The 23,200-nt window shown below is 42.7% G+C and overlaps 1 protein-coding gene across 11 annotated transcripts in view; it reads left to right on the top strand.

Moving 5' to 3' along the window:
- ptprt (protein tyrosine phosphatase receptor type T) overlaps positions 1-23,200 on the top strand; it is a 612,567-nt gene that overhangs the window by 175,072 nt on the left and 414,295 nt on the right. For all 11 annotated transcript variants that reach the window (XM_039734414.1, XM_039734417.1, XM_039734416.1 and 8 more), the window contains exon 3: positions 15,944-16,215. In XM_039734414.1, the coding sequence (XP_039590348.1) occupies positions 15,944-16,215 (272 nt within the window). The remainder of the gene's footprint in view (positions 1-15,943; positions 16,216-23,200) is intronic.

Below are 23,200 nucleotides of genomic sequence, written 5' to 3'. Positions count from 1 at the left end.
TTATTACTCTTTTTATTTTTATTTTATTTTACTGTAGAACCGACTCTCGGCAGCGTGCAGCAGGGCGGCCATGCGGCACATGCGTACAGGCACCGTTCCCTACCACCTTCACCGTCACTTCCCCTACCTCTTCATATCTTAAATCATTCTTGAGGCAGATTGAAGACTTAAGTGCCATCTTAAGTGACAAATGAAAGAAAACATACTAACTTAATCAGTTTTAATGCAAAAACATGCCAATGAAGAAGAAAAGAAGCTGGCTGGTAGGGTGGAGAAAAGAAGAGCTGCTCAGGAAGCAGCAAGCACATCAACCTCTGAGCAAACGAATGCTAAACGTACTGAGAAAGAGAATAAAAACTAGGAATGCTGAAGTCAAGTGTATTCACTGCACGTTATTGTGCAGTATGTCGTTACTGGTATTGAATTAAAAGAGTCAAAAACACTCCTAAACTGACATTGCCCACATGTTAGGAGTGGAGATTCAGGACACCATGTCCACTGCCGGTGATGGTTGTGCTGTTTCTAGGCCCCAAGATTCATTAATCTAGAAAAGTGCTAAGGAGAAAGCATAGAAATCAGAAGGATTGTGGTCATCCTTCACTTTTTATAGGGAAATCTACATGAAAATGACAACTACTCTGTGACAACAAAAACTCCCACTTTCCTTAAAAATATTTGAGGACTGACAGCCCACTGTCTCAATTGCCAGAACTCTGATAGCAAGAGAACAACACACCTGGTACCCCTCAACACACACTTTCTCCTCTTCCGGCCTGCTCAAATGTTGCTCATAGATCCCCTGTGTCGAGACCTGGCAGCTGTTATTATTGTGGATGGCACCTTAACAGGCTTACATTTTCAAAACATTTACACATAGTCCACCATGGGGTTGCTTTTGGGTGTTTATTCAAAGCTGTAGGGCAGCATGGTGGTGCAGTGGTAGTGCTGCTGCCTCGCAGTTAGGAGACCTGGGTTTGCTTCCCGGGTCCTCCCTGCGTGGAGTTTGCATGTTCTCCCGTGTCTGCGTGGGTTTCCTCCGGGCGCTCCGGTTTCCTCCCACAGTCCAAAGACATGCAGGTTAGGTGCATTGGCGATTCTAAATTGGTCCTAGTGTATGCTTGATGTGTTTCTGTGTGTCCTGCGGTGGGTTGGCACCCTGGCCCTGTGTTGGCTGGGATTGGCTCCAGCAGACCCCTGTGACCCTATTTTTGGATTCAGCGGGTTGGAAAATGGATGGATGGATGGATGGATGGATTCAAAGCTGTCAGGGTGCAGTGGGATGAGGAATCAAAGCTGGGTGGGTGTCAAAGGTCTGTGGGAACAGGAATAAAAGTCCTGGTCAGCCATAGAGCTGGTGCTTGTCCTATCTAAATAAAAATAGTCAGTTAGTTAATCAGTGGTTTGTTTGTCCCAAAAGGAAGTTTTGATTTTACAGAATCTCAAGAAATATAGAATAATTAAAACAAACAGAAACACCCCCCCCCTCCCCAATGAAAACACACACATAAATTACAAAAGCAAAAAAAATAAAAGTTATGACTTGGCCAATGGGGTGGCACGGTGGCGCAGTGGGTAGCGCTGCCGCCTCGCAGTTAGCAGAGCCGGGTTGGCATCCCAGGTCCTCCCTGTGTGGAGTCTGCATGTTCTCCCTGTGTCTGCGTTAGGTGTCTGCAGGTTAGGTGCGTTGGCGATTCTGAAATGTCCCTAGTGCGTGCTTGGTGTGTGTGTGTGTGTGTGCGCCCTGGCACCCTGCCTGGAGTTTGTTTCCTGCCTTGCTCCCTGTGTTGGCTGGGATTGGCTCCAGCTGACCCCCATGACCTTGTAGTTAGGAAATAGCAGGTTGGATAATGGATGGATGGACTTGGCCAGTAATAGGAAGGCAGTCACAGTGATGTATTGCTGTTGGTGTTCTTCTGAATAATTTGTTGGCTAAAAGTACTTCATGCCAGTGTGTCATGAACAGGATGTACAGAATTGTGCCTAATGGCACTCGGTTTTCTTTTTATTCTCTTCTCTGCTACTATTTCTATTGGGTACAGAGTGTGGCCTATAACTGTGCCTACATTCTTAATCAACTTAATGATTTGGTGATGTTACCAGCTCAGCATACCACAGAATAGAAAATCACGCTGGCTATTCCAGAGTTATTGAACATGTAAAGGATGGCAATACCCATATTAAAGGAGTGCAGTCTCCTAAGAAAAAGAGAGTCTGCTCTGTGATTTCTCATGTAGCCCCTCAGTGTTACTAGACCAGCCCAGCTCATCATTGATGTGGACCCCAAATAGTAGTATACCTCCACATCCATTCCCTGAATTGCACCCAGGCATAGAGGTTCTTCGGTGTGGAAGACATCAACGACCATTTTGTTTGTTTTTGTTTCGTTGTAGGACACCATAGGCACAGCCGCCAGCACATGTATATAATTTAACCCTTTAATTAAGGTCAAGGTACTTTATTGACATCAGCAAGTATGTTCAGGTACATAGTGGGATGAGGCAACGTACCTCCATGAGCCCACCTGCAACATATTGCAGCATACAACAAGGTGCGGCAGAAACAATACAATATTTAGATAATATACAAAAGAATAAAATACAGACACAAACAGACAATACAACCATATAACAGTATAGTGTGAAATGGATTTAATCCTACCGGAATAAAGTAACATTGCACAATAAATAAAATATTATACAGAGGCCATTTGCAGCATTGAGTGTGTGATAAGGTTATAAAAAGCACATAACAGGACAAAAATATGCCTGTTGTAACAGTAAACAGAAGATAAAGTGCAGGTGCTGTTGAAAAAGTCCAAATTGTAATATAAGTATATAAAGCATAAAATGAAGTAGTACACTGGAATGACACTAGTTGAACAGGAATTAGATCTTCTTGTGCACTCAGAATTCTGATGGCCTGTAGTATGAGACTGTTATTCAGTCCTACAGAAACAGAGTGGAAACTTCAATACCATTTGCTGGATGGTAGAAGAGAGATCTCCATATGATTGGTGGGAATGGACTTTCACAAAGGTACTGGCTCTGTTGTAGCAGCTGGTTTGGTAAACCTCTTTCAGGGGAGGTAGAGGAGCACTGATAACCTTCTCAGCTGCTCTCACTATCTGCTGTAGTGTGTTGCAGTCTGAAACATTTCAGTTCCTGCTCCAGACATTGATGCAGATACAGAGAGCAGACTTTCAATGGAATACCTGTAGAATATGGTGAGGATTGGTTGGACAGAGGGGTTCGCTCTTTTCAAACTTTGCAAAAAGTGCTGCCGAGCTGACGGACCAAGAAAGGTCATCCGTGATGTGAACCCCCAGGACACTGGTGTTTTTGACTCTCTCAACAACAGTGCCGTCAGTGGTGAGAGGTGGGTTAGCAGTGCTGGATTTCCTGATGTCTATTATTATCTCTTTCATCTTTTCAACATTAAGAGAGATACTGTTACACTTACACCAGGCAGCCACTATTGCCACCACCACCATGTATGCTGATACATTCATTCTTAAGGAGACCAACCACTGTCATGTCATCATCAAACATGATGATTTGGTTTGAACTGAACTGTTTTGAGCAGTTATGTGTCAACAGTGTAAAAATTAAAGGACCAAGGACCCAGCCCTGTGGTGCTGCTGTGCTTAGTGTGATGGTTGTGGAGGTGTTGGTGCCCATGCGGACTGGCTGAGGCATTTCTGTCAGGCCAGCTCGTTCAGCTTAGTGTATTGTCTATGTGGAATGATAGTGTTGAATGCTGAACTGAAGTCAATGAACAGCACCCTTATATGTCAGTCCATATTGTCCAGGTGAGTCAATGACAGACGAAGTGCAGTGGATATGACATCATTGATAGACCGGTTGGTATGGTAAGCAAACTGATGAGGGTCCAGTGTGCTGGGGAGGGCAGCTTTGATGTGGCTCATGACTAGTCTCTCAAAGCACTTCATGACGACTGATGTAAGTGCCACGAGGCGGTAGTCATTCAGGCAGGTCACAGATGATTTGTTTGGAACTGGAGTGGCTTTAAATGGTGGCTTTACAACATTTTAGAACAACTGCCTGTTGAACACATCCTTGAGGATGTCAGCCAACTGGTCTACACACTCCTTGAGCATTCACCCAGGTATGTTGTCAGGGCAAGAAGCTTTACATGGGTTTATTCTGATTAGAGCTTGTCTCATAGCAGAGATGGGATGGCTGGGTGGTATTGAACGCACTGGAGAAATCAAAAATCCTCACAGTACTACCAGCCTTGTCCAAATGGGAATGAGCCTTGTGGAACAGATAGGTAATTGCATCTTCCACCCAATCTTTGACTGACAGGCAAACTGCAATGCATCCATGTAGCTTTTCAGAAGAAGACTCATATAGTTCAGGAACAGCCTCTTGAAGGTCTTCTTGATGTGGGACGTAAGGGCCACTGGTCTGTAGTCATTAGGTGAAGAGGTGCCTGCTTTTTTTTGGAACTGGGACAATTCAGGATTTTTTCCGCAGCAGTGGCAGACTGAAAAGGTGACAAAGGATACCACAAAGTTCGCCATCACAGACCTTAAGTATATGAAGGTGCAAATTGGGACAGGAAAAATAAATCACCAAATAAAACGAAAGGCCAGCCACACTGTATATTTTCCTCTCACATTTCTTAGCTAGCTTAACAGGCCAGATTACTTGCCTGCTTGTCCACAGTATTGACTGCTGCTGTTTATTGTCTGGTAACCTACTGATTTTATGACACATTAAGGGCAGTGTGCTGTATAAACTAGCAAACTAATCTATCATCTGCCACCTTCAGTTTTGCAAATGTGCCCCTTATTTCCGTCGGTTTCTGTGCCACAGGCTGACTAACAAATGCCAGTCCTGGCTCCGTAATCAGATAACAGATAGCTTTCATTACAGCCCTATTAGAGGAGCTTAATTTACATCGACTGGCTCTGAGTAAAGTGCGGAGGAGCTAGTGCCCTGCTTAACTGTATGACCGACCCCGCACAGTGCTCCATGTTTTTTGATGTTCTTCCTTGCATTTGTATAATGCGTGCAGGCTAGAAAGTGAAACTTCTTATTGTAATTAAAACGACTTGTTTCCAAGATGGGGAGTGGATCTTTATTGTGTGGAACCTCTATTGTTATGAAGCATACACAGCAGGGTCTCTGGAAGATGCTGGCGTCCAAATTAAAATAAATCAATAAAGTATTGTTCTTATTTATCAGTTTAAAATAACTTGCTTGAGCCTGATGTTGTTTCAGGGCATAGTTGGTTTGCTTTTCTTTGTCTCCTAATTTTAAGCTCCTAGATCAGTGGTGGAGGGCAGCTGTATAAACTCCAACACCCACTGTGCCACTTTGTGGGTCAAAGTTTTTCAAACAGTTTGCAGACTTTTATGTCATTCTTTGTTTCACCTCAGGTGTAAGAAGAGTTGGATTCAAATGGATAATGAGGCACAAGTGCTGAGGTTGACCCAGTTCCTGTTATGATAGTGTCAGCAGTGGGAATGTAACAGTATTTGTCATGTGAGTCTAGTATGGTGTACTCCACGAGCAAATAGAACAGTTCTTCCACTTGGGTTAAACAAGATCTTCTTATATTGCTTGTGTGTGTAGTCCAAGTAGAGCAGAGATGGGCAAACCTTTCTCCCCGAGGGCCACAGGGACATCTGTAAGGTCTCTAGCAAGCTGGATGTGACAAAAATCTGCATTTACTAAATAATGAATGTTATTTACACACAAAAATACATTTATCAGTCATATACCTTGTGATCTGGCCAAACACAGGTTCAAACAAAGCTGAAGCAAATCACAAATATTTGCGACACCAGCCGGGTAATCCCTTTTAATTCTCTCAAATCTCTCGATAAACTTAAACAGGTGCCATCTGCTAACACTTAACATAAGGCAACAGGGTACAAAACAGAAAATAGCTTCAGCATTAATTCCAGCCGACGAAACAAAGGAAGGCTTTCCTAGAGCTTTCACTCGTCGGAACTGGTCTCATCAAAAGTCAAATTAGTGGAGGCACCCGGTCTTTTTATAATAGGAGGACTGGAAGACTCAGAGCTAATTTCTGGGAGCTTTGGGGAGAAAAGGAAACAGAGTTACCGACAGTACCCCCTCTTGTTTACTTCGAATGAGCCAGGAGGAGATCCTCAGATGCACATGCATGACAACCTATATAACTTTGGTGCACCATGACAGGAGCAAATACAATTAGCTTTTGTTTTGCTGTAATTCATCCATCCATCCATTATCCAACCTGCTATATCCTAACCACAGGGTCACGGGGGTCTGCTGGAGCCAATCCCAGGGCACAAGGCAGGAAACAAACCCCGGGCAGGGTGCCAGCCCACCGCATGGCACACACTAAGGCCAATTTAGGATCACCAATACACCTAACCTGCATGTCTTTGGACTGTGGGAGGAAACCCACACAGACACGGGGAGAACATGCAAACTCCAAGCAGGGAGGACCTGGGAAGCGAACCCGGGGTCTCCTTACTGCGAGGCAGCACCGCTACCCACTGTGCCACTGTGCTGCCTTGCTGTAATTCTCTTTCTGGTGAATTGCTTCCAAACTTACTGTGCTTAGTTTGAAAATGACTCATCAAACTGAACTCTTTAAAAACAGTAAGCCTGTAATGGCATATTAGGTATACTGCTTTTCTTTTAACATTTGTAAAAAAACTACTTGTATGTTCATTCCTTGTTTAAAACATAGCATTCTTCTTCATTTTTTTTTACAGTAGCATTCATTGTTAGGGATAACAAAATTTGAAATATAATGCATAGCTCCAACAATGACGGCCGAATTCATCCAAACGATCCAAACACAAATGCGAGAAGGAGTGTGCTCACGTTGCAACTACATACGATCGAAATGTCTCTGTACGCGAATGGTTGCACACAGTACAAAGTCCACTTCTGTACACATGCTCATTTGTTCACATATTCCAACACATGCACTGAGTATGTATTTAATTTGTCATTTTTAGTTTGAGACTTGTGTGTGGGCCGCTCAAATCGATGTCACTGTCATTTTTGTTAACAAAATCACAAGGCTTTTAAAATTGTGTGCAGGTCACTCAACATGTGGCCTGGAAGACGTAGTTTGCCCACCCTTGAACTAGAGATCATGTGTTTGCGTAGTGGTATTCAAGCAAGAGCTGCAATGTGCACTGATATGAATTTTGTCTTTTCTGTATCCATTTATATGGGGTGGAATCTATCCTTAACAGTATTAGGTGTGAGGCAGGTACCAGTCATGGACAGAGTTCCAGTCTATGTTGAAAGCAATATGTACAGACCATTCATGTGTGTTGCTTCTCAGCCAAGGAAGTGCATAGCTCACAATTTTGCCTAAGAACACAGCCATGAATAAAGAATGGTACCAAAACATCCTCCGAGAGCAACTCCTCCCAACCATCCAAGAACAGTTTGGTGATGAACAATGCCATTTCCAACATGATGGAGCACCGTGCCAGAAGGCCAAAGTAATAACTAAGTGGCTCTGGGAACAAAACATTGAAATTATGAGTCCATGCAAGGAAACTCCCCAAATCTGAATCCCATTGAGAACTTGAGGTCAATCCTCAAGAAGTAGGTGGACAAACAAAAACCCACAAATTCTGACAAACGCCAAGCATTGATTATGGAAGAATGAGCTGCCATCAGGATTTGGCCCAGAAGTTGATTGATAGCATGCCAAGGTGAATTGCAGAGGTCTTGACTCCACACATAAACTTAATGTAATTTTCAATAAACGTATGAAATGCTTATAATTATACTTCAGTATACCATACAAACATCTGACAAAAAGATCTAAAACCACTATAGCAGCAAACTTTGTGAAAACCAATACTTGTTTAATTTTCCAAAACTTTTGGCCACGACTGTTGTGGCAGACGACCAAGGACCTTGCCCCACTGGGATGCCTGGAGGAGGGAAGGAGAGGGAGAGGGGCAATATCTCCCTCAAAGAGGCAACAGGACAGCCCCCCTTGGATAGCACCAGGGCCACGGACTTGGACCTTGAAAGCTCAACCCTGTTGGGGACCGTGACCACCACTATGGTGCACCTGGACGATCCTGGAGCCATGGACTGCAGCACTTCCGCCACACCAAGAAAATCATCAAGGTGCACCTGGAGCAGATCCTCACTCCATTCGGGAGGCAGGGGACAGAGCTTGCAGGAGAGGAGTGGAGGTGGAAGAGAAGAACAGAGAAAAGAAGAGAGAGAGAGAAAAAGAAAGGACTGTGAGCATTATTGTGGTGCTTTGTGCACTGTGAGCGCTGTATGAAAGGCAAAAGATAAATTAAAAGAGTGTGCTTTTTGGACATTGTGTGTCTCAGTGTCTGTCGGTGTCAAGGCTGATCCTCCACACTGTATACACAACTGAACCCAACACACATTTTTCTGCGGAAGTTTAGGTTTAGGTTTAGTTTATTTATATAGCACATTTACAACAGCCTCACGACTGACCAAAGTGCTGTACATTTAGAAACATCAACATAAAATAGAAATATACGATTTAGCCAAAAGAAGCACAGCAGAAACACATAAAAATAATCTGTATAAATATATCTATACATATGCATATATCTACACATACACACATCTAGGTAGGCAAAATAAAGCCTAGTAAGCCAGAGAAAACAGATGTGTTTTTAAAATGGATTTAAAAATAGTCAGACTAGGAGCCATTCGGATTTCAATAGGCAGATCATTCCAAAGACGAGGCCCAATTACCGAGAAAGCACAGTCACCTCTACGCTTTAGTCTGGAGTGTGGAATTAAAAGAAGGTTCTGATCACAGGATCTCAAACTTCTCAGGGGGGTATATTGGTGAAGCAATTCAGATAAATAGATCGGTGCTTGTTGGTGTAGTGTTTAAAAAACAAATAATAAGATTTTAAAATGTATTCTGAATTGAACAGGCAACCAATGAAGGGACTTCAGAAGCGGAGTCACATGATCCATTTTTTTCTTTTTTAAAAGAAATTTAGCAGCTGCGTTCTGGACCAATTGAAGACGGGCAATTTGGGTTTTGGAGATGCCATAATAAAGAGAGTTGCAATAGTCGAGGCGAGATGTAATAAAAGCATGTATGGCCATCTCCAGGGTCTTGTCAGTGAGATAAGGTTTAATTTTTGCAAACGTGCGAAGCTGATAAAAGCTCGATCCGATCACCGCAGAGACTTGTTTGTCAAGTTTTAATGAGTCATCTAACAGGACACCCAGATTCCGAACCTGTGAAGACCTGAAAGCTGATAAAGGTCCCAAGTCAAATTCCGGGGCCTTCATATGTTCAGAAGGGCCGAAGACTATCACCTCAGTCTTCTCTTCATTTAAAGATAAGAAGTTTTGGGATAGCCAAGATTTAACTTCATCTAAACAAGATAACAAGGCATTCATAGCCAGGGGATCATTTTTCTTAAAAGGTAAATAAATTTGTGTGTCATCAGCATAAAGGTGAAATGATACCCCATGTTTTCTAAAAATAGAGCCTAGAGGTAGCATATACAGAGAAAATAAAGTGGGAGACAACACAGAGCCTTGAGGAAGACCACAGGAGAGAGAGGACGTTGAGGAGGAGAAGTCTCCTAGCCTAACCACGTATTTCCTATCAGATAAAAATGACTGAAACCATTTTAAAACTGTGCCAGAAAGACCCACCCAGGACTCTAGTCTATTTAGTAATATCGAATGATTAATAATAAGCAGCTGATAAATCTAATAGAACAAGGACCACAGAATCCCCCGTATCAGTGGCTAAAAAGATGTCATTTAACACTCTCAAGAGGGCTGATTCGGTACTGTGGGCCGCCTTGAAACCAGATTGAAAATGCTCAAACAAATTGTTTAAAGCAAGAAAAGATTGAAGTTGGAAAAACACAATCTTTTCCAAAACCTTAGAAAGAAACGGTAGGACCGAGATAGGGCGATAGTCTTAGTTGTTGGAAGATCTGCACTCAGATCCTTGAAGCTCTAAGAAATAAACAGTGGTAACAAACGTATAATGCCAACAAAATAAAAAAGTGCCCATGCAGAAAATGGAAAGCTCTTTTGATTATACAGTAGTATATTCATTAATAGGTGCTGTGATTTCAGTCTGCTTGCTGGATTTTATTTTAATTTGCATTGTCTTTGTGTCCACTTTTTGCATGTGTGATGTGACACGATTCCATGATGTGAGTCTCTGATTTCTTTTTTCAGTTCTTTAATTCTTTTTTTTTATATATATATATTGACGCACTGATAGTCCTGGGTACACAGCCAAGGGGTATGGAGGTGTGCACTGCATGCAGCACTCTGCTGTTCGATTCGGGGGATGGTGTTTAGGTACCGTCGTATATCTCTATGAAGCTAATTCATCCTCAAGTAGGAATGAATAATGCGGCAGAGCTGTTTATCTGAACCGCCCAGGTACCTCAGTTGGCTCTATCATTGACTGCAGATGGAATTTAGCACAGCAAGTTGCTCACAAGCTGCTCTCGTTACTCCAGAAGCCCAAACGAGTGTGCCGTCTGATAGCTTTAAGTGCTGCTCATAACAATATTGATTCGGCAGCTGGGCTCTCCGCTTTGTGGATGTGGAAAGGCTATTTTTGTTTCCAAGTCTTATTACAGACTGGAGGGGAAATTGAAATCACTACACCTGTAAACCAATACAATAAAAAGAGCCGAGCGCTGCTATTTGGTGTGTTAAAAGCTGGAAACAAATTACCAGCCCCCTGGTAACTCATCTCCCGGCTGCATTTCAGAAAGCCAATCTCAAGTTAATTCCACCGAAGAACGTGACTGCTGTCATTCAGCCTTGTGGGGCAGGCAGAGGCGACGGAGCTGTGAATATTGGGTGTTAAAGCACGGGGGGAAGCTCTGTAATGGGCTGTTCAAGTCCGCCAGCCTGTTTGGAAGTGCTAAGCTCTTCCTGCTGCCAGCTGCTTTCAATGTTTAGAGCACAACGTTTAAATGGAAATTGGGATTATACCGCCTTCAATAGAAGATAAAAAAAAGTGCAAGAAATACTCCAAAGTCCTGGGATGAGTCAAGTTGCCCAGGTGGCCAGGCTCCTTGGGAATCAGTGAAGAATTCTGCCCTGGTGGCCAGTCAGATTTCTGAAATGTGTGTACGTACAAAAAGACGCTTGAAATGGCGTACTCAGCTTTCCACACAAAAGTCATGAATTGCTGTATAAAAGGAGACTCGATGGGATAATTTGTGTATCTTTACAGCAACTCTTAACCATCCATACACCACTTTTTGGAGAAGACAAGAAATGTCATCATTGATCAAGTAGAGAAAAGCTGCCAAAGCAGCCAAATAGCAATTCTTACATTGAATAATTCATATTGACAAGCTGTAATTATAATGTGTGATGACATGGCAAACATATTACACCTCAAAAATGATGAATAGGATGTTTAGACTGTATTTTAGTTCCCTTTTAACAGGGCCAGTGCTGTGTATTTGCACTTTTTTCGCTAGTTTATATCTGCCTCTTGTTGTTGCTTCTACGGATTTGAAACAAAAGTGCAGTCAGAACACTGCTTACCAAAGCTCTACATCTCATGCCCTACAGCCTGTTCATAGCCTAACATCTTGACACAACATAGCTTGTTTGGCACGGCTAATAGTCATATATGAAGTGAATGAGCTTTTGGAGCCCCTATGCTGATGACTGACGTATAAGCTGATTTAGACTTTCAAGAGCCATTCTCTTGGATCTATGGGCTGAGTTGGTACGAGCATTAGAAGGGCAGGCTGTTCAAAACTGAGTAACACCTGTCCATATTCAGGTTTGAACAACAGCTGGCTTTCTACCAGAAGGAACTGGCCAACAGGTCAGGAATATCTCAGCCAAGCTTCAGCGCCATTATACCCACAGTACTGGAAGTCATAAATGACTGATGAGGCTCTACATTTTGTTGCTATATGGTGTGGGTGTAAAGGCCAAAATTAAAAGGAAATCCAAAGCGGTTTTTCTAAAGTAATTGTGACAGTACCACTCATGTTGCAATGAAGGTACCCAGCAAGAATGATGCTAATTTTGCTTTCTGTAAGCAGTCACATTAAGACACAAATTGTCTTTCATTTCAGATGAGACAGACACATGGCATGGCTCGGTGGTCTGGGCAAACCGTGTAATAAGTTTATATGTTTAATATGTCACTGTGCTCTGTACAAAAATACTTTATAAATCCACTTTTCTTTCTGCTCACATGTACAGCTATCACAAAGCCAGATTTAGCTCACTTTTAGTTCACTATAGCGGTGGCACAGTGGGTAGCGCTGCTGTCTAGTAGTTAGGAGTCCCGGGTTCGCTTCCTGGGTCCTCCCTGCCTGGAGTTTGCATGTTCTCCCTGTGTCTGCATGGGTTTCCTCTCACAGTCCAAAGACATGCAGGTCAGGTGCATTGGCGATTCTAAATTGTCCCTAATGTGTGGGGGTGTGTGTGCACCCTGCAGTGGGCTGGCGCCCTGCCAAGGGATTTGTTCCTGCCTTGTGCCCTGTATTGGCAGGGATTGACTCCAGCAGACCCCCGTGACCCTGTAGTTAGGATATAGCGGGTTGGATAATGGATGGTTGGATTAATTGCTAGGCACACATTTTTAGACAAGACAAGTTAAGGACAAACTGCGAAATGGGCAATGTACGCTATTTCTGTGTGTCAAACTCAGCATGAAATTGTATCCTCTCTTTGCCTGGTTTGGAATTGGATTATTCACCTAAGTGGGGGCCCGCACATGAACGAAGAGTATAAAGCCTTGGAACATTGCCCAGCACACCTTTGAAGCCGACGGACAAATGGGAGATACTGTCATCCGATCTGGAAAATCCTTCCAACACAGCGACAAAAATAGCAGACTCTATACATCGGGCCCCCACTCCTGAACTGGGTTTTTGTCATGGCTTCCTCGTCTGTTTTGCAGCGTAAACCATCAGTAAAGAAAGCTAAGTTATTTCTCCTATGTGATTTCTTACCGCTGTATCACTAACGGAGGGGCATCACCTTTCAATATTATATCTATATAGTTTCGGGTTATGTAACATGCCGCAATTACAGAAGAAGTTATTACAAACCCTGATTAATTTATTTTGAGGCAAAGGAGAGTTATTCAGGAGTCTTACTGAAGGTGCTGTACGTGATGACTGGCTGGTTGGTAAGGTAACTGCCAAACCCGCAATTTACCATATAACCTGAATTAATTATTGTAACAGCAATCAGGTTATTACATGTGACAGATGATAGTAGATACCTGCTGAGGCACTGGCGCCTTAAGTATTACTCGACCCCAAAGTGCAGAGGAGGACAGGCATTTCAATGCCATGTGGAGAGCACCATAGGACTCCTCAATTGCAATAGGTGGTGGCTGAATGCATCAAATGTGAGACTGCTCTACCAGCCAATGAAGGTCTGTACCATCATGACTGCATGTGTGCGAGGTTCATTAACATAGTACATATATAGTTGTTTCAGGATGGCAACCGGGTGGGGTTTGAGTCGCGTTCACATACGCACATTTGCAAGACAATTGTGATTTATGAAGTGTAAATTGTGTGGAAAACCCTGCTGAGGGCTGGCACCCTGCCCGGGGTTTGTTTCCTGCCTTGTGCCCTGTAGTTAGGATATAGCGGGCTGGATAATGGATAGATGGATGGAAATTGTGTGGAAATGTGTGTACGCCAGGCAAGGCCAGCTGAAGGGTACATTGTGTCCCTAGGCAGTGTTGGTTGCAAGCTCCCAAACAGAGACATCCAAAATGTCAGCACAGTCAGATCCGTATCTGAAACTAAAGGAGGAAATTGGTGCCAACAATGTCATAAATGAAATGATGAGCACCCTCGTGATTGCATATGCAATTATTGTGTAGAGAGGTGGGGAGGTTGCTCTTCCTTACGATCGAATATGAAATTGACAGTTGCTTTCCCCTTTAGCGGTGGCCTTTCTGAAATCAGTGAACAACTTCCTCCTCATTGATCGGCGCCCATAGCAATCGCAAATGAAATCAGTGTGCATCTCCATATCAAGGAGGGTAAGGTCATGGAGAGGTTTTGGCACCTCCAGGGCATGAGGCCTCTATGCTTGTACCTACTCGGCCTATACTTAAAGCCTGCCCTAATGCCAGGTTTTATAAATTATATATTTTTGATGTAAGCATTTCCCTGTTTTTTTGGCACTGCCTTATTTTTACGTTCTAATCTGTGCAAAGTTTTTTAAATAAGACCCCAGGTGCCTACGTTTCTGAAGTCAGCTGAAAATGCTAACCAGGTGAATGGGTTATTAGGGATCTGCTAAGTAAGGTGACCAGATATCCAATTCCCTTTTGAATATGCTCAAAATCCTGACCAGGTGTTCAGGCTGCAGGGGATCTGCTAAGGATGGTGACAAGCTGTCCAGATCCCTGTGAATCAGCTGAGATTACCCATAAACGTAGTGTGCTGTTAAATATGCTGACCAGGTGACCAGGCTCCTTGTAGTCAGCTAAGTATACTTATCAGGTTACCCACTTTCGAGGATGTGCTAAGTATACTGAATAGCTGTTCAGCCTCCCAGAGGACCACTGAGGGTACACTGACCAAGTGGCAGGGCTCTTGGAGGAGATATCCACCACTTGGGGAAGCTTGTTGAAATGTAACGTGTCACACACGTGCGAATAGGAGGGAGCTGTAAGGACCAAGTGAGGATAATTCCACACCAGGCCAGGGGGTGGCAGGGAGGGTGCGCTAACCTTTCTTCTGTTGCCACTGCAGACAAAAAAAAACAGGAAAATCTGTCTGATCCAACTCTGAAGATCTCACTTCCGGTTCTGGCACGCAGAAACACATCACTTCTTGCACCCTGAAGCATGTCACTTCTGATTCCGCCACCCAGAAGCACGTCATTTCCGTTTCCGGTGCCCAGAAGCATGTTACTTCCAGTACACAGAAACATGTCACTTCCGGCTCTGGCGCCTAGCAGCACATCACTTCCGGGTTCACTACGCCACTTCCTATCTGGACATTTAAAAACGCCATCTTTTCCAACCATCCTCAGTTCAGTTACGGACTCCAATCAATGCTCATCCGTGCTATTTTCAAACTCAAAATTACACAGGTGGCTGGCCCAAACCTTTTTGAGTGTGCCGAGTCTAATCATTTCACAAATGGTAGACCTCTTTCAGTTCTCCATGTTCACATCAACTTATGATCTACTGGAGATGCTCAAAAGCTGTCCAAACAGCTTGTTTATAATTATCTTGTGATGTACTTGTCATGTGTGACATTAATCTAAAGTTCTACAAAGTCTAAAAAACTGATGTGTTGTTTAGGAGTCAAAATCCACCGGGTGTTTGGATGTGTAGAAAACTGCAAAAAAATTATTAGACAAGTGAAACCACTGCCATGTCCAAGTGGCCCTTTAGGTGATTCACTGCACTGCATTTTCATCTGGTTCAGAATGAACTATAACATGCACACACTTCCCTGTGAACCTCAGCATTAGAACAACCCAGTTCCTATTGTTGCAGCAGTCTGTTTATGCTCCACTTTATACATTCTTTTTTTGTTACCTTGGTTTGTCGCCTTGGTTCCAGCAACAGATCACGGCCATTTTTTTTGTAACAAATGGTGAGAGATGGTGAAATCCATCTCCCCATCCATTCCCTTCACTTTCTGGTATTTACTCTTGTGTTTGTTTCAAACGACTTTTGACTCCTATTTCATTTAAATGTTGTAAAGTACTTTCTGATAGTACATGCTATGAAAAGGTGCTCTATGACATGATGCTGGATCGATCCATGCCAGATCTCCAGGTATTTAGCTATCTTGCCACAAATTATTCCAAAACTGCACTAGATTGACCAGTTACTGCTGAGCTAAATGAAAATGATCAGCAAGGCATTTGAACAAAATGTCATCAGCTACTGATTCTATTTCTTTATATTTAATTTGTGTTTTTGGATTTCCCCTCAGGTTCTTTCTTGATGGTCAACAGCAGCGGGAGGGCATCTGGTCAAAAGGCACATCTTCTTCTGCCTACATTAAAGGAGAATGACACACACTGCATTGATTTCCATTACTCCATGTCTAGTAGAGATGGCTCCACCCCTGGATATCTCAACGTCTATGTGAAAGTGAATGGTGGACCACAGGGAAACCCAGTTTGGAACACTTCTGATGGTGTGACGGAGGGCTGGGTTAAAGCAGAGCTAGCCATCAGCACATTCTGGCCCAACTCCTATCAGGTAGGCCTTGGTTACTAAGCCGCTGCTTCCTTCCCTGAATTATATGGGTAGCATTTCTTCAGTGGGTGGTGACACATTGGTTCGCAGTGTAGTCTCACAGCTTCAAGAGACTTTATTAGAATCACAGACTTATTGTGGTTTGTGTGGAGTCGTCATGTTCTCTCTGTGCCTGTATGGGCTTTTGTTCAGCTGCTCCCACATCCTAAACTCCTGTGTCTTTGGCTACCTCTGTGTGTGTGTGTATGAGCATGCCCTGTATTACGCTGATGTGCTATCCAGAGTGGCTTGATGATGCCAGAATAGGCTCCAACTCCCATTCCAACGCGGGCTGAGCCTTCACCTCTGCTGCTGTTGCGCGTCTATGTGACAAATTGATTCACTAAGATGAGATGCTGAAGTGAAAGTCAAAGAATTCTGACGTCTGAAAGGTCAGGCATGTAGAGCAACTTTGGAGAAGCAGTGAAATTATGTAAGAGAAAGTGGTGGAGCTGTCAGATACAGGCACAGAGCAGAAGAAAACTGCATTTGGTAATGATACAGCAAAAGAGTGAGACAAGGAGAGAAAGCCTGGCAGGTAAATGGCACGGTTTATGGTAGCTTGACTGACAGTTGGCAGTCCCACTCTAAAGTGGTGTTTCCCCACCTCAAGCACATTTAATCCCAGACTGCACTGTTGCGTCTTGGTTTTGTGCTTCAATTCTATTCATCAAATTTGTCTCCTGAAGCTGCCCCTTATCTGATCAGACGGACTCCCCTCTGCTTCACGGGGAGCCTAAGGCAGCCAGCTTTGTAGCTAATTGCGTGCCTAAGGTCGGGTGCTGCTTGCTAAAGGTGCACCACTTGCATCATTAAAAAAGGATTGCATTTTTAAGCTTGGATTTCCTGATCTCCATTTTTGATGGTTTTTAATTACTTCTTCATTGTAATTTATTATCACACATCTGTTTAAGGAGTGTTCCTTCTTGACACTTTGATTAGAGCTTTTCTGTTTAATATGATACAGTCACATAGAAAACAGATGTTCATTTGTAAATGGACCTCTTTCCTTGGATGGGGGTCAGCTTGTTTTATTCGTGGGAGCCTACTTAATTTATGTCCAGTTGAAAAATCATTTCTATGAAGCGTGAAGGCTGCCTTATCTCAGTTACTAGTAATGGCTATACTATAATACTGTAGACTGCCTCCATGTCCTGCCTTTCTTGTGACACTGAATTGGATTCATTGGGTTGGAGAATGCATACGTATTTTATAGTATATATATATGTACAATGTGTAAAGTGTATGGCTTAATTCTGACTTGTTGACTTGGAATACCATTATCTTTTCTCTTCTCTGAAATCACCATATATATTATGTGGTGTCTTATCATCTCTATGGATTCCTATTACCTGTTTGGCCATAATCCATCTATTTCTTGTTCAAACTTGCTATTTCAATTTCATAATTGTGGTGAGCTGGACTCTATCCTGGAACTATTGGGCATAAAGTAGGAACTATCTCTGGGTGGTGTTTGTAATCCCATGCAAATTTGCCCCATGATAATATGGAGTCTGTAATTAGTCTAACTTGCAGGAGAAAGGCTTTAGAGTGCCAGAAGAAAGAAGAAATATGTAAAGATCTACACAAAGCAAAAGTTGAATCTGGACCCTTGGAGTGATGTGTACAGTCGTGGTCAAATGTTTTGAGAATGACATAAGTGTTGGTTTTCACAAAGTTTGTTGCTTCAGTGTTTTTAGATCTTTTTGTCAGATGTTTCTATGGTATCTTCTCCTTTCGGCTTCTCCTGTTAGGGGTTGCCACAGCAGATCGTCTTCTTCCAAGATGTTTCTATGGTTCACTGAAGTATAATTGCAAGCATTTAATAATTTTGACAATTACTTTAAGTTTATTCAAAGAGTCAATATTTGCAGTGTTGGCCCTTCTTTCTTTTCCAAGACCTCTGCAATTCACCCTGGCATGCTCTCAGACAACGTCTGGCCAAATCCTGACTGATGGCAGCCCATTTTTGTATAATCAGTGCTTGGAGTTTGTCAGAATTTGTAGGATTTTGTTTGTCCACCCGCCTCTTGAGGATTGACCACAAGTTCTCAATGGAATTAAGGTCTGGGGATTTTCCTGGCCATGGACCCAAAATTTTGATGTTTTGTTCCCAGAGCCACTTAGTTATCATTTTTACCTTCTGGCACAGTGCTCCATCATGCTGGAAAAGGCACTGTTCATCACCAAAACTGTTTTTGGATGGTTGTTCATGGCAGTGTCGAGGCAAAATTGTGAGTGAGCTGAGAAGCAACCCCACACATGAATGCTCTCAGGATGCTTTACTGTTGGCATGACACAAGACTGATGGTAGTGTTCACCTTTTCTACTTCGGACAATGTTTTTTTCCAGATGCCCCAAAAAATCTGAAAAGGATTCATCAGAGACATTGACTTTACCCCAGCCCATGGCAGTCGAATCCCTGTACCAATTTCAGAATATCAGTCTGTCCCTGATGTTTTTCTTGGCTTCTTTGCTTCCTTTCTTGACACCAGGCCATCCTCCAACAGTCTTCACCTCACTCTTTGTGCCAATACACTCACACCCACCTAAGCAAGCTCTGCACTGGTGGTGCCTGCAGCTGAATCATCTTTACAAGATGGTCCTGGCACTTGCTGGGCTTTCTTGGGTGCCCTAAAGCCTTCTTCACAACACCAGTTTGGGATTAAGTTCATTATCATGTCAAAGAGGGACTTTGCAATTAATTGCAATTCATCTGATCCCTCTTCATGACATTCTGGAGTAGATGCAAATTCCGATCATAAAAACTGAGGCAGCAAACGTTCTGGAAATTAATATTTGTGTCATTCTCAAAACTTTTGGCCATGACTGTATTTTGCTTGTATTTTAACATAACAGAACAAAGCAACATTGTGAAATGTTCTTAATCAAATAGAGGATTGAAGCACAATCCCAAAGCATCGAAATCCATTGCATTGCCGACACAAGCCCATGTACTCACATTGTAGTTTTGCTGAAGACAGACATATAAACGTCTGGAGACACCCAGGAGTGAATTTTGCTTAAAACTGGGTGGGGACCCTTAAACAGCTCACAGAGAGTTACATTTCTAAACTAACCTAACGCCTATTGTAGGTGGCACTCAAAGTAGGAGCAAGGCCAAAAGAGTAAAATTTTAATAGTAGGAAAACTAAGAAAATAAATACAGAAATAAATAAAAATAATTAAAATGAATATGGGAAGAGAATCCACTTCCTAAATTTAAATGCTTATTCTAAAATATTATTAATTAGGAGCGGTGAATTTAAAGCACAAAGATCAGAGGTGCTCTCATTACCCCGGTCTGACAGACAGGAATCTTCTGATTACAATGAACTGTCTACGGTTAAAAAGTGTCCTACGAAGACACCAGTTTAACATATAAATGTGTGTTGTGTGTATAAAGAGGACGTTACACATTTTAAAAATAAAAATAACCTTCTGCAAGGGAAAAACCATTCTGTAACATCAGATTATACATTGACATTCAACGACAGCAATGAACGATTGGTTAGCGTGAACGATACGTTGTGCTTTCTCTTGTTCAATTTCAACACTAGTGTGGGAGTTGATGCAGGTTTGGAAGAACTGCAAAATATCCATTTGAAGTAAAAGGTGAGTCACACTCCATCAAAAGGTTAGAAGGTGGTTAGATGACCCGGGAGGCAAGAAACCCAATGGATCCAGTGTGTAAATGTGTCACTATGAACAGGATACTAGGGGAGCTTTCTTCATCTTACTTGTAGGTCACTTTGGCCAGGTAGCGGTGGCACATAGCACCCAGTCCCAAGCACAAGAAAAAAAGAACACTCAAAAATTGAGATTAGTGACCAATCTGTAAAAGAGCAAAAATGGGATAAGAAAAGAAAAAAAAACATTATGAAAAAGCAAACCTGAACAGATGTGTTTTTAATAATTCCTTAAAGTGTTCTGCTGTGCTGGCCTGGCTTTTCTCTAATGGTAAGGCAGTCTTATAATCGTTGGATGATATTGAGCTAAATGAGCCCTCGGATTCATGGTATTCTTCCCACTAACTTAAAACTAAATTTTTTCGCATGCTATATTTGCTTTTATTATCATCTGCGTTGCAATTGAAGTATTTCCACACGTTACTTTCTCACTTTCTACCCGCAAACATTTGTGAAAAACTTGCCATCACCAACCACTTGTGCTTACTGCTTCAACGAACGGAAGTTGCGCCATGTGACTATAGTAGGCCCAAGGTACAAAGTCACCGCATAGTAAACAGAGCAACGTAACTGAATGCTCAGGGCAGCCTACAAAAAACCCCTCTGCACGGCGAATGAAAATGCTATTGCTATTTTTTTACCGTTTTTACTCAATTTTCTTTCTCGTTTTAGTTTGTTCTCATATCACTAATTTTTATTTTTATTTAGTTTTAGTTTCTCTGTTTGCCTTAATTTTAGTTCTCGTGCTTGTAAAACGATAAGCAATATTTTTAGTTCTACTGTATTTCTCGTTTTCATTATGAAAATATCACCGAATGGATGTAGGATAAGGAGACTCTGGGAAGAATAGAAGCAATCCGTCACAATGCTATAGGCTTTGCGAGTACAGTGTCTTCAGTGGAGGGTGGAGAGGTCCCAATGATCTTTTTTGTTGTAGGTCCTCACGGTTAGAGACCCTGCAGTTCTCAAAGCAGAAAGAAGAGATTTATGTAAATCTGCTTTCACTAGTTAAGGTTTGCAGTTACTTGCACCTCTCGATCTTATCTGCTAGGCTTAACTTTATTGTCCAATTTAATTGGAAATTTCCAAACTTGCCTTTGTAATATTCATTTGGGGGGTTGGAATTAAAGACCTTGGTGTGGATCTTAGGCTGGCTGATCTTGGTCTAGGTCTGCGTTTTGGGAACATGGCTTAACTCTACTTGCAGCGTATCCTGTCAATTCTATTTAAATTGCATATTAAAAATGTATATGTTCCCTGTTATATATAGCATAAGCTGTGAAAACGTCAGAGTATTCATTGCAAAGTTTTATTTTGTCCACTTCATTCATTCAAGTATGTTGCCCCAACCACTCGACATTGACCCTCCTACTCGCCCTTCAGCACCTGGCTGCAGAGATACCTACTTGCACTTACACAAAAGCCCAGACAAAAAATGTAAGCTAGCAGCTAACATTCAGCCACACAAATGTGGATGAGCCACATTACTTTCATACTAGCTAAAAAGAGATATTCAGAGAGCATCCCTGCTTCTTAAAATAATAACAAGCCCCCACTCCGCCCAAATGTAGCCTCTTTCTCTTCCTTAGATGTTCATATTCCTATATACTACAGTGATCATCGTGTTCTAAACATGCCTAAATGGTCTTCTTGGACTTGGAATGCTGGGTATTAGCAACAGCAGAGATGTTGCAGACTAGCCTACAAGTGCCCGTTCACAGACTTAAGAAAATTCATCAGCTTCAGAATTTATAAATAAGTAGAAAAGTGTGATGCGTACAGCCCGAGCAACAGATGAGGTCTCATTTGAAATGAATTAAGTATGAACTCATCATCCCTCACGGTGGAAATCTGTGCACAAAGAGAAAGTAACAGACAGAAGCCTGTAGCGCTGTAAACTACTGTGCATATGGCAGCAGGGGCTGTATGACAGTTACTTAGCGTTAAGTCAGGAGAAAACATCTAAAAGGCTGCATTGTTCACTTTTCTGGCAGAATGGCAGAGGAACATTCGGCTGTGTGCTTTCTTCTTCAAGCAGTCAGAAAAAGCAGGACGTTTACTACACATCACCTTGTAAGCAACAAATACAATGCAATTTATTTTAGAGTATTGCTTCATAGTCACAGCACTTGGAATACTTCCAACCATATTCTCTACTGTTAACATTGTTCTTTTTCAGATACCATTCCAGTCATTTTCATCCCTCTTGTTACTCTACTTAGGTCCCCATACTTTTCAGTGGAAATCTAAACAGATCTCTTCCCCTCAAAACCTGGTCACATACCTCCAAAATGTAACTCTGAGAATGTCTCCTCATAAACCAGTTTATCCAGTGACTCCCACTGTAATCACAAACATTTTCCTTGCGCCAGATTTACTGACTCTGGCATAAATCTAACAAGTGTGGAAGATAGATGTCGCTATAACGGACTAACCCGACACAAACAGACACTAGAGGCACAAGTCCACACGTGAATTTTATTTTACAGTGTCCCCAACAGCCCAAACGCACACCTTCTTTATTCTTTATCTTTGCTTTCTTGTTTTCTCTTTATCTCTCAGTCCTTTTCTTTTCTCCTTCAGTCCTCCTCAACAAGTTTCATCATCATCATCATCCTCCCCCTCTATCTCATCCTCCTGCTTCTCCCGACTTTGGTTCCTGGAATACTGCTTGCTTGCCCCTTATATTGGTCACCCAGAAGTGCTCCAGGAGCTCGTTGACCTACTTCCAGCAGCACTCTGGGTGTGGTGGAAGAGCTGCACTCCAAGGCTCAGCACCTCCTATTATCTCAGCTGCAGCACTCCCTGTGGCGGCCCCATGGATCCCAACTGGGCAGCACCAAACTCCCACTCCCATGAAGACCTGCGGGAGTCCAAGGCACCGCAGCACCATGGGGGACTGCCATCTAGCATTCTGGGGAAGGTAACGTTCTGGCCACGCTTGCTCCCCCGGTCCTTCCAGTGTGGAGGCGTCCTCCATACAAGGTTTTGTCATCTTCCAGTTCATCTGCTGCCCTCCAGTGTAACTGTAACCAGGAATCTCACTTCCAGGTCTTCTCACATTTGAGTTCAATGACAGAGCACAAGTGTGACTCATATCAGACCTTCTTCTTCCCCTGCTTGGCCACTGATGCTGCCAGTTGACTCTGAGCTGGTTTCTTAACCTCCTTGTTCAGTTACTCACTCTCTGTCTCATCTCTTTGTTGAGTTTGCCCTGGTTTCCTTATCTGCCAGTTTAGGCACTGACCCCCATTGTAACT

This window comes from Polypterus senegalus, chromosome 14 (genome assembly GCF_016835505.1).
Source record: "Polypterus senegalus isolate Bchr_013 chromosome 14, ASM1683550v1, whole genome shotgun sequence".
NCBI classification, from domain to species: domain Eukaryota; kingdom Metazoa; phylum Chordata; class Cladistia; order Polypteriformes; family Polypteridae; genus Polypterus; species Polypterus senegalus.
The sequence above is the reverse complement of the archived record's forward strand: the minus strand, read 5'-3'. Positions and strand labels throughout refer to the sequence as shown.